The 13,495-nt window shown below is 34.6% G+C and overlaps 1 protein-coding gene across 6 annotated transcripts in view; it reads right to left on the minus strand.

Moving 5' to 3' along the window:
* Positions 1-5,282: 5,282 nt before the first annotated feature.
* The window catches only part of MYT1L (myelin transcription factor 1 like), a 361,112-nt gene continuing 352,899 nt past the window's right edge, over positions 5,283-13,495 (minus strand). For 5 of the 6 annotated variants that reach the window (XM_084515350.1, XM_084515351.1, XM_084515352.1 and 2 more), the window contains exons 21-23: positions 13,053-13,162; positions 8,396-8,539; positions 5,283-8,078 (exon numbers count right to left, since the gene is read on the minus strand). In XM_084515350.1, coding sequence (XP_084371476.1) covers positions 7,938-8,078; positions 8,396-8,539; positions 13,053-13,162 — 395 coding nt within the window. In that variant the 3' untranslated portion in view covers positions 5,283-7,937. The remainder of the gene's footprint in view (positions 8,079-8,395; positions 8,540-13,052; positions 13,163-13,495) is intronic. The other variant, XM_084515353.1, reaches the window with a different exon arrangement.

The following is a 13,495-nucleotide window of genomic DNA, read 5'->3' on the forward strand; positions in this document are numbered from 1 at the left end:
GCAATGTTAGCAGCAGCACTTGAATCAGCATGTTCAGTTAGAAATACAACCTTTTCCATGAATATCACTTCTTGATTATTTACATACCTACTCTGAAAAAAAAGATTATTTTTTTTTTTTCTGTGCTAGGTAATTCAGAAGGGATTATAACTATGCATAGTCATAATAGTAATGAGTACACAAACTCAGCAGTTCAATTGATCATGAAATACCTGTTTCCAGACATTTTTCTATACATATATCACAATTTCACTCTTCATTCTAAATGTTGTGCATCAACTCTCTTACAATTGCTTAAAAAGAACACTCCTTTCTTTCTCAGGGAATGAAATATTCTCCCAAAAAGTATGTACTCCATACCTGCCTCCTGGTACATACTACTCCTCTCCTCTCCTCTCCTCTCCTCTCCTCTCCTCTCCTCTCCTCTCCTCTCCTCTCCTCTCCTCTCCTCTCCTCTCCTCTCCTCTCCTCTCCTCTCCTCTCCTCTCCTCTCCTCTCCTCTCCTCTCCTCTCCTCTCCTCTCCTCTCCTCTCCTCTCCTCTCCTCTCCTCTCCTCTCCTCTCCTCTCCTCTCCTCTCCTCTCCTCTCCTCTCCTCTCCTCTCCTCTCCTCTCTCCTCTTGTAACATAGAAGTAAGAAAGTGAGAATAAGAAAATTTGATGCCTGCCAGAACAATTTGAACAGGCTTAAATTTGTTAAATTTACTGCTATTGCTGTTGACATGTTGACATTTGCCTGAGTGGAACTGCAAAACTAGATTTTATTATGAACACTTCCTTCTGCACTTTACCAAAAGTACCTACCTGTGTGAGTGAAACGTGAGCTAAAAAATAAAGTTCTTTTCCTTATCCAAGAGGTATACCTGATCCATCTTTCCTTAAGAAACTCAGCTCGAGTTGTGGGGTATTAGTATATTTCATCACAGATTAACTCTAAAAATGTGGGTGTATAGACATGAGAGGTGAACAGGTACACTGTCATGTGTAGTCAAAAGAGCTGAAATGCCTATTTCAACAATAAGGGTTAGATATTACTCAAGTCAGAGCAGAGTTCTTACTTTTTACCTAGGCTTCAACATGTCTGTTGGTGGAGATTTTATATATTTAAATATGAATGTGGCTCGTGTCTTGGGCATTCAGCTGGGCAGAGCCTCAGGGCTCTGGGGAATGGCTAGGGATTTTGTGAGCAGCACACTCCACAATTTGGGATTATGTGCACATATTCACACACTAGTCTTTTGTGTTAATGTTACAAGGAAACATTAAATTTATAGTTTCAGGCATGTGAATAATAAGTCTCTTTAGGAACAATGCCTCAGGCAATGACAACATGGTCCAGAATGAGAAAGATTTAAATGTGTAAAACTCTCAAAAACTGCCTCCATTTTGCTACTTCTCCTTAATGTATAAATCCAGTAATGACTAGTGCACTACTGTTGTCTCTTTGTTAAAGCTATGGTCAGTGAAGAATGGAATAGAAGCAAATCTGTAAGTTAAGATGCCACTGAATATCTCATTCTGTATAAACTGTTATTACTAACAGCACACTCCTCAGATCCTATTGAATATTATGTATTTACTTATACTAATTCAAGTAACAAAACTATTTAAAATGACCACAACCAGCTCATGATCATCACAAAAAAAAAAAACAACAGAGAAAAAAATGCAGCTGCTTGTACTGTTCCAATTATAAGTAGTCTCTGTGTATAAAACAATGACACTTTTTCATGACAAGTAACCACAGAGATGAACTAAACTAAAAGTGTTCTCTAAAGCCTAGTTTGAAGCAGTTAGTGCTGTGGTCATTCCAGTGCCTCTGCCACAGCTGCTGGTGTCCCTGAAGCTGCTGCAGGTCTTACCCCCTCAACCACTCCCGGACCACTCAGTGCCTGCAGCCCCAGAGCTGGTGAGCCATAGCAAGACAAGCATCACTGGAGGAGTCAGGAGCAAGGGACATTCTCATGTGAGGCTACATGACCCAATCATCCTGGTCCCAGGCTCTGTTCTTCAAGGAGATATTAATTCTTTCTTGAAATGTCAAATGAAAATTGTGTGCTTTAGCAAAATTGTAAGTGCCCACTAGTATAGGTTATGCAACACACAGAGTGTCTGGGCTGCAGAAAGAAGCTGTTAATCTGCAATCCCAACAGTACAGTTGGTTGCTCCTTAGATGTGCTCATGTAGAAGTGTGTGTGGCCCTAACGTCTGGTGTACAGTGGGAAACAGTTGTTTTTGGTTTGATTTTCTTTTTAGCGAAGCATTGTTTGACTTTTCAGTGTTAAGATCCTATTTTCAGATCATAAGGAGAGGACCCATGTGAAGCTAAGATTAAAGCTTTTCTTATTGACAGCCTAAACTGTGTAGCAAAAGGAAGAAAAATTTCAGACTGAGCAGAGCCCAAAGCTTAATGCAAAAACAAGTAATAAGTGCAAGTGTTAGTATGTGAATCTCAGAAAAACAAAATTACTTTTAACAACTTGTACTGGGCATATGTCTGCATGCTTTTTCTTCTCCGAATAGTTTTGAAACTGCAAATGTTTCTGTCTTTTGAGTTCCTTTCTCCAGTTTTTATGCTGAAAAGAATACCCATATTTTTGATGGTCTGACTCTGTCCCCTTTCCTTTGCATTTTACTGACCCTGTGTACCTGTTCTTCAGCTTTTGATGTCTCTGTTTTGATCTTTTCCACAGACAATTTGGCTGCCCGTGATCTTTGGAAGCATTTGTGAGGAATGACTTTCAATGTGCAGCCAGTGAACTCCAGGGAATCCACAAGTTGCTCCTAACAGTCCATGGGAGGCAGTTAAAAAAATCAATTCTACAGTTGGCAGGGTTAAATGTTCCATTTGAGATCAATGCTTCCATTGAAAAAAGTGTCTGCAATGCAAACTCTTGCTCTAGATTTATATTTGATTTTCTCCCAAAAAGCTGTTAAATGAATAACTGATTCCACATGCAACATTCCACATCATCTCTCCATTTATGATGGAAGTAAAACTTCTCTGCATATACGAGTGACAAGAAAGGGTTTGGAGTTGTTTGTGAATATAGTTTCTGCTTTTTTTTTTTTTTTTTTTTTTTTTTTTTTTTTTTTTTTCTGGTTTTGGTATTATTGAGGCAAATAATCTTATTTGTGATCTTAAAATTAAAATCCATGAATGACCAAAAATGATACATTATACATGAAGAACTTGATGACTTTAAATAAAAGGGGGAAGACTGGAAGGCTTGGGGATAATACAAAATTCTTGCAGTATTCTGAAATATGATCAGAATATAATGGTTGATCACAGGTCTAAAAGCCATTATTAACAGACAGGAAAGAGAAAAATATAGTCTTGAGGGTATAAAAACAAGTGGGAGGTTTCTGGGCAATAGCAACAGAGGGATTTAGCATAACATATGAAGGCATTGCTTGGTATACTGGGCACAGTAGGCTAAAGAAGGATTAAATCAAAGAAAATTCAGGAAGGATTAAGTCCACAAGCACAGAGAAAGGCCTGTTGATCACAACAATGGGCAGATAGTCTTATGAGAGTAGAAGAGTTGGCTCATGTCCTTTGGCAAAGGGATTTCTCAGAGGAAATACTAATGCATGCAGGAAACAGAAACTGGGGGTGGGCATTAACTACTTCTGCTACCACTGATCAGTTGATTACAAAGGTAGACAACATGCTACTATTGTGCACACCATAACGAACTAGCCCAGTGGTGTAATGAATTAGGTTTTGTTGGATGTACTTGTTCACTTGGTCACTGTGCCCAGTGGTAATTTTATTCCATTTTATTGGAATGAGGTAACAAAATTACAAGCTTTTATTTATAGCTAAGTATATCTTTATATTTGATATACAATGATTTGCCTGTTTACCAAGATTGAACACTGACATAGTTAAGCCATTTTTCCTGGAGCTCTAAACTGCATGTGAAGTGTTTCCTACTGCGAGAACATTATGTCATGCATTAACAGTAATAATTCTGGTAGTCAGATAAAATCAGGAATCATTTTATAAATATATAGGTATATGTGGTGCAAAAATATTTGTTTCTTGGAAAAAAAAAGCCTCATGCAAGAAGGCAGAATCAAGTTCTAATGTGAAAAACTTTCTATTGCTTCATCTATAGCAGTTGGTGATAATTCCATAAACCTAACAAGAAACAGAAAAGATCTGGAAGATAATGATTAATAGTAAACTTTTATATATGGTGCTAAAAACGGTGAATAACTTTTCTAAAATGTTGACTTACATACACAGATACAGATATACACTGCATTGTGTATACACAAGCTCATGTACAGAATTATATTCGTTCTTTTTGTGATGTCCTTAGTTAACTTACTTACATGACTTTACTTGCCTTTTGATTTTGCATTCTATTGTGCAAATTGTCCTGGACCCTCTGTATCTACTCTCTTCCCTCAGCTGACTAGTGTTTGCTAGGGTCAGAGACAGCCTAGAATTTGCACAGCAGTTCCTGTCTTGGTCACTTAGCATGATCTCAAAGGAATTCAGTTAAGAATAATGGCATGCAGGGATAATATACAGAATTAATTATTGATACCACTGCATAATGCCAGACATAATATACAGTCAATATATGAACAAAGCATGTGGTAAAATTATAATTAAGATCATAAATCAATTAATTGCTAATCCCCTGCATAATTACTTTTGTTTGTTTCACAGGAAAATGTTTTTTAATGAGATTGTTTAAACATGATAATGAAATCTAATCCATTTGTTAGTTAATGCCAGTTATGTCATGGTGCAGACCATGGTTAATATTACACATGACTGAAGATACTGATGGTCACTCTTCCTGTCACAGGAAGTGCCAACCAGAAGTGTGAACTGACTGCTGTCATTCGCCTCTTCTGCAGGCTGTTTTTAAACGTTCTAGTGCAAGTGAAAAGCAATGGAAAATCTTTCCATCTGAAGTTCATTTTCAATTGGCTTATTCACTATTTTTGAGTCTTGAAACTTAATTATCAATGTATTTCATTTTAAATATACTGCACACAATTCTTCAGTTGCACTTCTCAGGCCAGGAAAACACTATTAAATTACTTTCTAGGAAGTTCTGAAATGTTAGAACAAACTTCTCCTTGGTTTTACACATTTCTGTAGAGCAGGAAGTGCATAAATCAAAGAGGCAGTCTGGAGAATTCAAGAAATCAGTGACCAAGGCTCCTTGTTAAAAAAGGTCTTAGAATTTCTTTGTTAGCGATGCCATGTATTAAATAAAGTGGAATTTTGAAAATGATCATAGAACCACTGTGCTACAAATGTGGCAACACATTTTTTTATTTATTCAGAGTAAGATGTGTTAACATCCAGCATGACAAAATTTGTACAAAGTTCACAATTTAAAAATGAAGTATCACAGCAACTTGTGATTCCACACATTTATAGCAAAATTAAAATGTCAACAAATCCATGCCGTGTAGTACAAAAATAAATCAAACTTCAGTTCCACAGAGAGCACAATAAATAGTTTATACAAAATTCTGTCTTAATAAATGATTACTCAAATTAACTTAGAAATGAATATGAACAATAAGTTATAATAAATAAACTCTGATGACTCACAATAATTTAATATGAAAGGTCAGCATTCTAATATGTGACACTTTTGTGATCCCTATATAATAGTCACAGATAACTTTTGATTTGATATTATGTACCAACATTAGATGAGCAGCAGATTTGTGCTTAAAATCCCTTTCCATTGTACATAGGTGATAACAATAAGAATCCAAAACTGATACTATCTATTACTCTACTGAAAGCATTACTATATTGGCAAAGAAGCTGCAGACACAATGCAGTGGAAAAATGCATATGCCATTATGAACAATGAAAGCCCTAAAAGGAGGCTAGGGCAAAAGTACAATATATATGGCAGAAGGTGAACAACAAGCACCTTGCTTCAGCTCTCAAAAAGGCAATTCTGAGCATGGCAGCTACAACTAATAGCACAACAGAAAAAGGGCACTGTACAGATAAGATACTGCAGAGCCCCAAAGTAATTACATAATCTTTTCCCAGCTAGTTATTAAAGTCCTCGTGGAAAACTGTAAGCTTTTGTACAGTGAATAGTATAAAGTGCCGCTGGGATATACATATATTTATACATATATATATATACCGAGGTTGAGTATTGTATCAGAATATTTGTTGTGAGATCCCTGTAGTCTCCCTTAGCAATATTACTGGATTGGCCATAATGGCTTCCACTATAATTTGTTCAGGTTTAGTGTCACAAGGCTAATGACACAAGAAATTGCACACCTCCGTATGGATATATAGGGCAAGGTAAGTGCAAATAGTCAACTGGCACATTGTGGGGACAATGACCCTGTAAGTCCTGTTCTGCTAAAAATATTTTATTTTTTACAAAACCCATCTTTTTCATAACAAAATTTTAAAGTACTTTTGTACTTTCTGCATAACATCAAGACATGGAAGGAAAAGATATGCTATCAAATTTAAATAAATTCAACATCTGTAAAACACAACACATCACCAAATTTACTACTTAAAAAAGAAAAATGTAGTAATAAAAAGTGGTCTTATGCATACATATAGTGCAGTCATTTTGAAGAAAACAATCAAATCTTGAAGGTACAAATAAGTTTTATCTTAAAATGATCCAGTTTAAAGCAAAAAAAGTGCTGAAGTATATTTAGTTACATTAAAAATTTGATTGCATTCATTTTTGCAATAGGTAATAGTAGAACAAATACAAAGCATATGTGAATGCTGCAGTAATGATTGTTCTCCAACTAAAAGCAAAACATAAATGCTGAAATACTAAAAATGGGATCAAATGTTTGGCAAAGCAAAAGGAAAAATCTTTACTGAACTGCATTCCTACTACAGAGAGCAATGAATACAGTTCAGTAAATATAATAGATGCAGATCATTTGTGTTTATCCCAAAATTAAAGATGTGAAAAGGCAATATTAATTTTAAAATATTGTCCTCCATCTTGAATTGAAAACACGGAATTTCTGAAAGATGAACTACATTGCTATAACAGATAGTCAGAGGGGCACTAGCAGTCCAGCCGAGATAAGAGAATGTTGGCTCCAAAGTTTATTTGAAAATAAAAGCTGAAATCTTCACGTTGTCCACCTCTGATATAGTTCTTTTCATAATGGAAGTTCCCATATTCATACCATGTAATGCTTAGAAGTTAATTAAAAAGTGCTGTTTAAGCTGCTTTGAATCTTCTGTCAAGTTTCCATGGCTTGATGTTGTCTTACAATAAATTACCCATTTTGTATCTTACATCTAATCCATGCCATTTTCTTGGAATTCAAAAAACCTCATTTTATTGCCCCCACCACACACCATCCTCCAAAAACAAAAGTCACATAATATTTTCAAGCATTGTTCAAAAATAAAGCATTTTTGCAACCAATTCTTGCTATGAAACAATATGCACACAAAATGTATTTCTTAAATCCCATAAAATCCTCCAACATGAGGCAAAATGATAGTGTTTAAAAAGTGGCTGCAGACCGCAACATTGTCATTCAAAGCTGTTTTTTTTTGTCCATTTCAGTTCAAAATACTAAAACATTTAATCACTAAAGCATTAAAAAGAATTTACACTCTATTTATTTTGATCAGCTTACCTCTTCAGAAATATATATACCCCAAAAATGTGCATACATTAGCAGCTATAAACATTACATGGCATATCACACTATGTCAGCTTATATGAAAACGTACAAAATGTGAATGTATTCAAAAAACTATTCTGCAGTTACTATCTTTAAAGCAAGACATAAAATCATTATGAAGTCTTGTAAGCATAACACTGTCTCAAACAGAAATAAATATATAACACTTTCTGGTAAATTACAGCAGCAAAAAACAAGAGGCATCCTTTTTTTTAAGCAAGACTTTCACCACTATAGCAGCTGTTCAGACCTGAATTCCTCTCACAGCCTGCTTTATATTTTCCAGTAGGGCTTTATTTTCTGGACTCTGATAACGATCTTGATTTGTATACATGTCCGTCAAAGTGGTCACGTAAGCATCAAAATTTTGTTCATTGATTGGTTCCTACGAGATATTAAATAGTAGTTCATATACAACTTTTATTTTCTTAACCATATATTCATTTAAGCATAACATATTATCAAGGCATATTGCCACCATTTTTTATAATATTTAAAATGCCTATTTAGTTCTTACTTAAATTTACAGGATACACTGGAACAGGCCCTCCATGTCTTTGTTAGCAGTTAAATGTATCTTTATGGTTTCACTGTTGTTACCACAAATATCCAACTGGTTGATATAAACATAAAAAAGACATCTATTGTATGAAGTGAACTGAAGATCGCCAAATTCCTTAACTTGTGCTCTCAATCACTTACCATATGTGGCAGCTGGATATTAGCTAGACTATGAATTAAAGACTGGCTTAAATTGGCCAATTCATGAAGAAGAGACTCATTTTGCTGTTCAATTACTTTGTTCTCCTCTTCTATCGTCTTCAGGTTGCTCTCCATTGTGGTAATCTAAAATGGACAAATTTGTGTACAATGTAATATAAGGCAAACCATTATTAAGCATGTGCTCATCAAAGGGAGTGATAACAGATATACCAGAGAAAGGAGAGAAAAATTGTAAGATCATTCACTCAAATTAAAAATGGCTTGCTTGAGTCTACAATTCTTATAATTGTAAAAGGTTTCTAGTTCCAACTGTAAGTTGTTTAATGGCTTGTCTTTTTAATATTGGCAATAATGAATGGACTTGGATTTTTGGATTTAGTTCCATTGGTTTAGAGCTTTTTTTTTTTTTTTTCAATTGAAAGACATTACAATGGGCCTTAGCTCTACACATTTCTCCATGTGGTTTAACACTTCCACTCCTAGCAGCCTACCATGCTCCTAGTCAATGGGACATTCTGCAGGAAGTCATTTATTTCATATATTTTTTGCAACACATGTTTTGCTAGTTAAACATGCACTCCTTGCTGCCCAAATGCAATTACTCTTTGGTAATTGTATTTTGATTCTGTGCAAATTCACAGGGTTGCTTTTGAAAGCTGAACAATGCACAATATTTCAATATATATACAAATTCTGAAAGTGTTTTAATAAATACAACATGCAAAACTGAAGAAAATTTGCACACAGTGAAGTGAGTGGATTTTTTGTAGCACATCCACTTTTACAGTTGAATACAACTGAGTATGTGCTGCTGGTATTCAAGGTGACCAGCCACAAAATATCTCCAGTCTTGTGTGGGGCTGGGCTTGAGCATTGCAGAGGCAATTTACCAAGCTCATGTAGAGCATAGTACTAAGAAAGCTATAAGGATTTCAGATGAGCATTGGATTATGTTCAACCCATCAAGAGCACATGAAGAGCTCACTTGTACCTGTTAACGTTTTTCTTTAGAGACTTGTCCTTACTTTCCACACTGGATGACAACTGTTAACAGTTATTACAAACTATGCAGTGTGTGCTTGTATATGTAGGTTAAAATAAGCATTGACAAGAGGGCAGAAAAAGAAGCCAGAGAAGTGGAAAAAATGCTAAAGAACACAAGGTTTTAAATTCCCAAAATAAGCTTAATCCATTTCTACTTTGGCATAGAGGGTGAACAGTGGGAAGAATCATTAGAATTTAAACACTGAGCTAAAGTTTGTGTTTGTGCAGTAGTAGCAGGCAGAAGGGGAAAAGGTTATGTGAATATTAACTTGACCAGGGTCACTATATTTTGGCAATTTCTGTCATAATCAGGTTGTTAGATGCCTCGAGTTTTATTGTAGATCCAGAGTTTTACTCTGCTTATGGAAATATAAGTCATTGGTTGATAGACATAACTTTGACAAGAGATGTGGCAACATAATCTTTAAGTAGCTCTGACTTTGACTACAGTTGTATATATAGCAATTAATCCAACCTGTCAGTATTGCAGGGGCTTGATCTGTCATAATTAATTGATGTTGAGTTATTTCTACAACATATTATAGTAGACAAAATACTTTTCTTCAGCGTTGGAACTGGAAACACATTCTCCTCTCTTGTTTTGCTTTCAGTTTGTGCATGTTAGAGAGCAATTCTGTATGCAGACACAAAGCATCATTCATAGGTGCTTGTTAGTCAGTTGTGCTCTGATATATACCCTAAAAACTTTTTTATATTACAAACCAGCACAAAGAGCTTGAGGTCAATGAAGGCCCATTTAAGTATGACATGGTGCTGCTGTCTCATGATAATTTAAGCAGCTAGAAAATCTATAAAAATTTATAGTTGAGCACTGGCACCTGAAAAGATTTTTTTTTTTTTTTTTTTTTTTTCCCACTGGGTTGTGTCATGTCACATGATGACTATCTGAAAATAATTTGAAGATTTTTCTTCCCCTCCTTACCTCCCAAATGTATGTGTTTCTACCCCTCTCATACTTTCAGACTGGAATGTTAAATTAAAAAAAAAAATAAAAAAAAAAAAAAATAAAACAAAAAATAAAAATAAAAATACTAGAAGATATTAATTTAAAAATGCTTTTTTTTTTTTTTTTTTTTTTTGAAGTTTTTTCAAAAGGGAAACTGAGTAGAGGAGAGTGTTATAAATGTCCCAACTGAGAAAAAGTCTGCAGCATGACTTCTCACTGTATTTAATACAAAAAATTCTATATGGAAGGGAAGTCCCAGGTGTAGGAAAAACTTTCACTAGCATTTACAATCATATGGAATGAAAATAAATATGAAATGTAACTTTTGCTAGTTCTGGTGTTCACAGAGTTATCACTATTTTACCATTGTGCATTTCCCACCTGTTAAGTTTTATTAAAATACAGGCAGATGCAGGCGGTATGTTTTTTTGTTTGTTTGTTTGTTTGTTTTTAGGGTTTATCAGTAAACATTTTATTTTACTTAATATAATTTTACTATTGAAAAAAGAGGGAACTGTTGACTTGGATCTTCTTAATAGATTGATAATGACTATGATATAACTATGTGTTGGAAATGTAAATTTCTTATCTTAGGAGAGTGCAGTAATTCAAAAGTGAAGCCTCCGAATTTTTGTTTGACTCAGCTGGGATTTTCCCAGCATCAGCTGGGATTTTCTGATAGTCATCAGTAGCTACTTGGGTTAGAACTGCTAAGTATTAGACCAGACTGGCCAAGGTGGCTGGGGAATCTCTCATATTGTAGGCAGTAATGAACAGGTAGAGAAGCATCTGCCAGAACTGGCTTAGGAAGAGCTACAGAGCAGGGAGGGAAGAAGACAGGTGGATAAAATAACCTTTCAAGGTCTCCTATAGCTCTATTTTCCAGAATTCTAATTATTTTAATTTATTTTAATTATTCCATTGCCAATCATTTTACCCTTTTCCTTAATTTGTTGCACCAAGGTGTGAAAAACATCCTCTGAACTTGATCCAAGTTCAAGTAAAATCATCAGTTGAGCGTTTTTTGTTTTGTTTTGTTTTTCCAACACTATCGAGTGCTCCCAGGTAGGGCCTTATCTGATTTCCTAAGAATATGCAAAGTCTGAGGTGTGAAAAAGCTGGATTTGAGATTACTGAAGTACTTTTTCTGTACTCATTTCAGGTCAAAACTTGATGTGAAACTACTAGCTAAATCTATTAAAATTAATGCATATTTCATGTTTGTGATAGTGTCTTCATGGCTTTATTTATTTTATTTTTTTTTTAATTTATAGGGGCACAAAACAAAAATGCAGAAAGTTATTGAAACTAGAGCATTTACTTCAAATACATTTTAAGTTAGCCAAACTGCTTCAAGTTTTTAAAAATTTCTATTTGAATAGCACCTAAAGCACAGTATTAAGCAAAAGAAAACAAATGGCAGCTTCCAAGCTGCCAGATTCAAAACTTGGGACCAAATCCTGCCAGTATTATATATATTGTTTTCTGCCACTGATTAGTCTTCTTGCTTTACAGTTTTGCAGATTTTGTCCTCATTACCCTACAATTATACTTGATCACATCAGAAAAATGTGAGAAACACAAGTCAAGTGTTATATAAAGTGCAATATAAATTTGGCTAACACTTGGAAGTCAAAGAAAAATAGGCTGAAAGGGACATACCCTGCCCCTGTTTATGAGTATACAAGAGGATGAGGACAATGGACGTGAGACTCTTCTCTGCAAGCAGTACACAAAGAATTGGCATAGAAGAGTCACCTCTGTTTTTATCAGTATCAATGGGCATTCAATTACTATGATCATGGACTAAAGACTGATAAATAGTGAGAACTGTAGCAAAGCTTACTGTTACTGTCTGTATTCAAATCATGCGTAGATAACAGCACCAAACACTAAGTTGGACAATGGAAAATGTCAGGGAAGGAATTCAATTAATTTCCTTCTTTTTCCTTTTCCATTCAGTGTTAGGACTGGTGAAAAATGAGAGTAAAATGAGGCTTTAAATAGTCTAATGTTAGCTTTTCCTTGGTTTTTTTTTTTTTTTTTTTTTTTTTTTTAACAGATTTATGGGAAACCTAAAAGGATTTAAGCTGGATCTGTGAAACCACTTTTCCTGCAAATGGCTGTACTTAGTGTACTAAACAATGAAGTGAAACAGGTATTCACTTCACTATCTAAATTTCATTTGTAACACAAACCTGACAAAAGCCATTTTATTCATCTGGGCTCCTTTGTCTTGCAACTTATGTTAATGACCATAATCCAACCTAACATTTTAACTGCTATTAGAAATCACAGAATCACAGAATTGTAGGGGTTGGAAGGGAACTCAAGAGATCATCGGGTCCAACCCCCAAATGTGTATAGAGCCTTAGCAAGGGGAAATGCAAAGCTGAACTGGCCACTGTTTTAGACAGTATAATTTGCTAAGGCTTTTTTTCTTGTTCCCATAGTTGTAACTGATGAGAAAATTGCATAATGGATAGTTTACCGATTTTATAAATCACTCACATATAAATATGTGAGGCATATGGAAGCATATATGAGGCATATATTTCCCATATTTCTTTTATTTATTTATATATATTTTTTGAAAAAGCATCTGAATTTAGGGCTTCATAAAACTGTTACCTGAGTTCTGAGTTTAATCATATCAGCTTCCATCTGGGAGTTGGATTCATTTAGTTCCTTGATTTCTTCATCTAACTGTTTAATTTCTTCATCATTTTCTATACCTATGTGATATAAGAATAAAAGGGATGTTAAAATAACTAAGCTTTAAATTGTAGTTCAGCAAATTAATTATTTCCATATTTGAAATTAAATTTATTTCAAGTCATAGTACAAAAGAAAACAAATATATAAATAAAACATTCTTCAACCTTGTGTTCTGAAGTTAAAACAGTGTTTTCCCACTACTTTTAAAAATTGCAATAATTTTCCAAATAGAGTGATGAAAATGCCCAGAGAATCAATTACACCCTTTCTCTTTTTATATACTGATTTTAACTTTGAATTAAAAGAATGATACCCGTAGCAACAAATTCTGCTGCACTGTCATAGTTAAC

The sequence above is a fragment of the Aythya ferina genome, assembly GCF_964211825.1.
Source record: "Aythya ferina genome assembly, chromosome: 3".
Classification (NCBI taxonomy): Eukaryota; Metazoa; Chordata; class Aves; order Anseriformes; family Anatidae; genus Aythya; species Aythya ferina.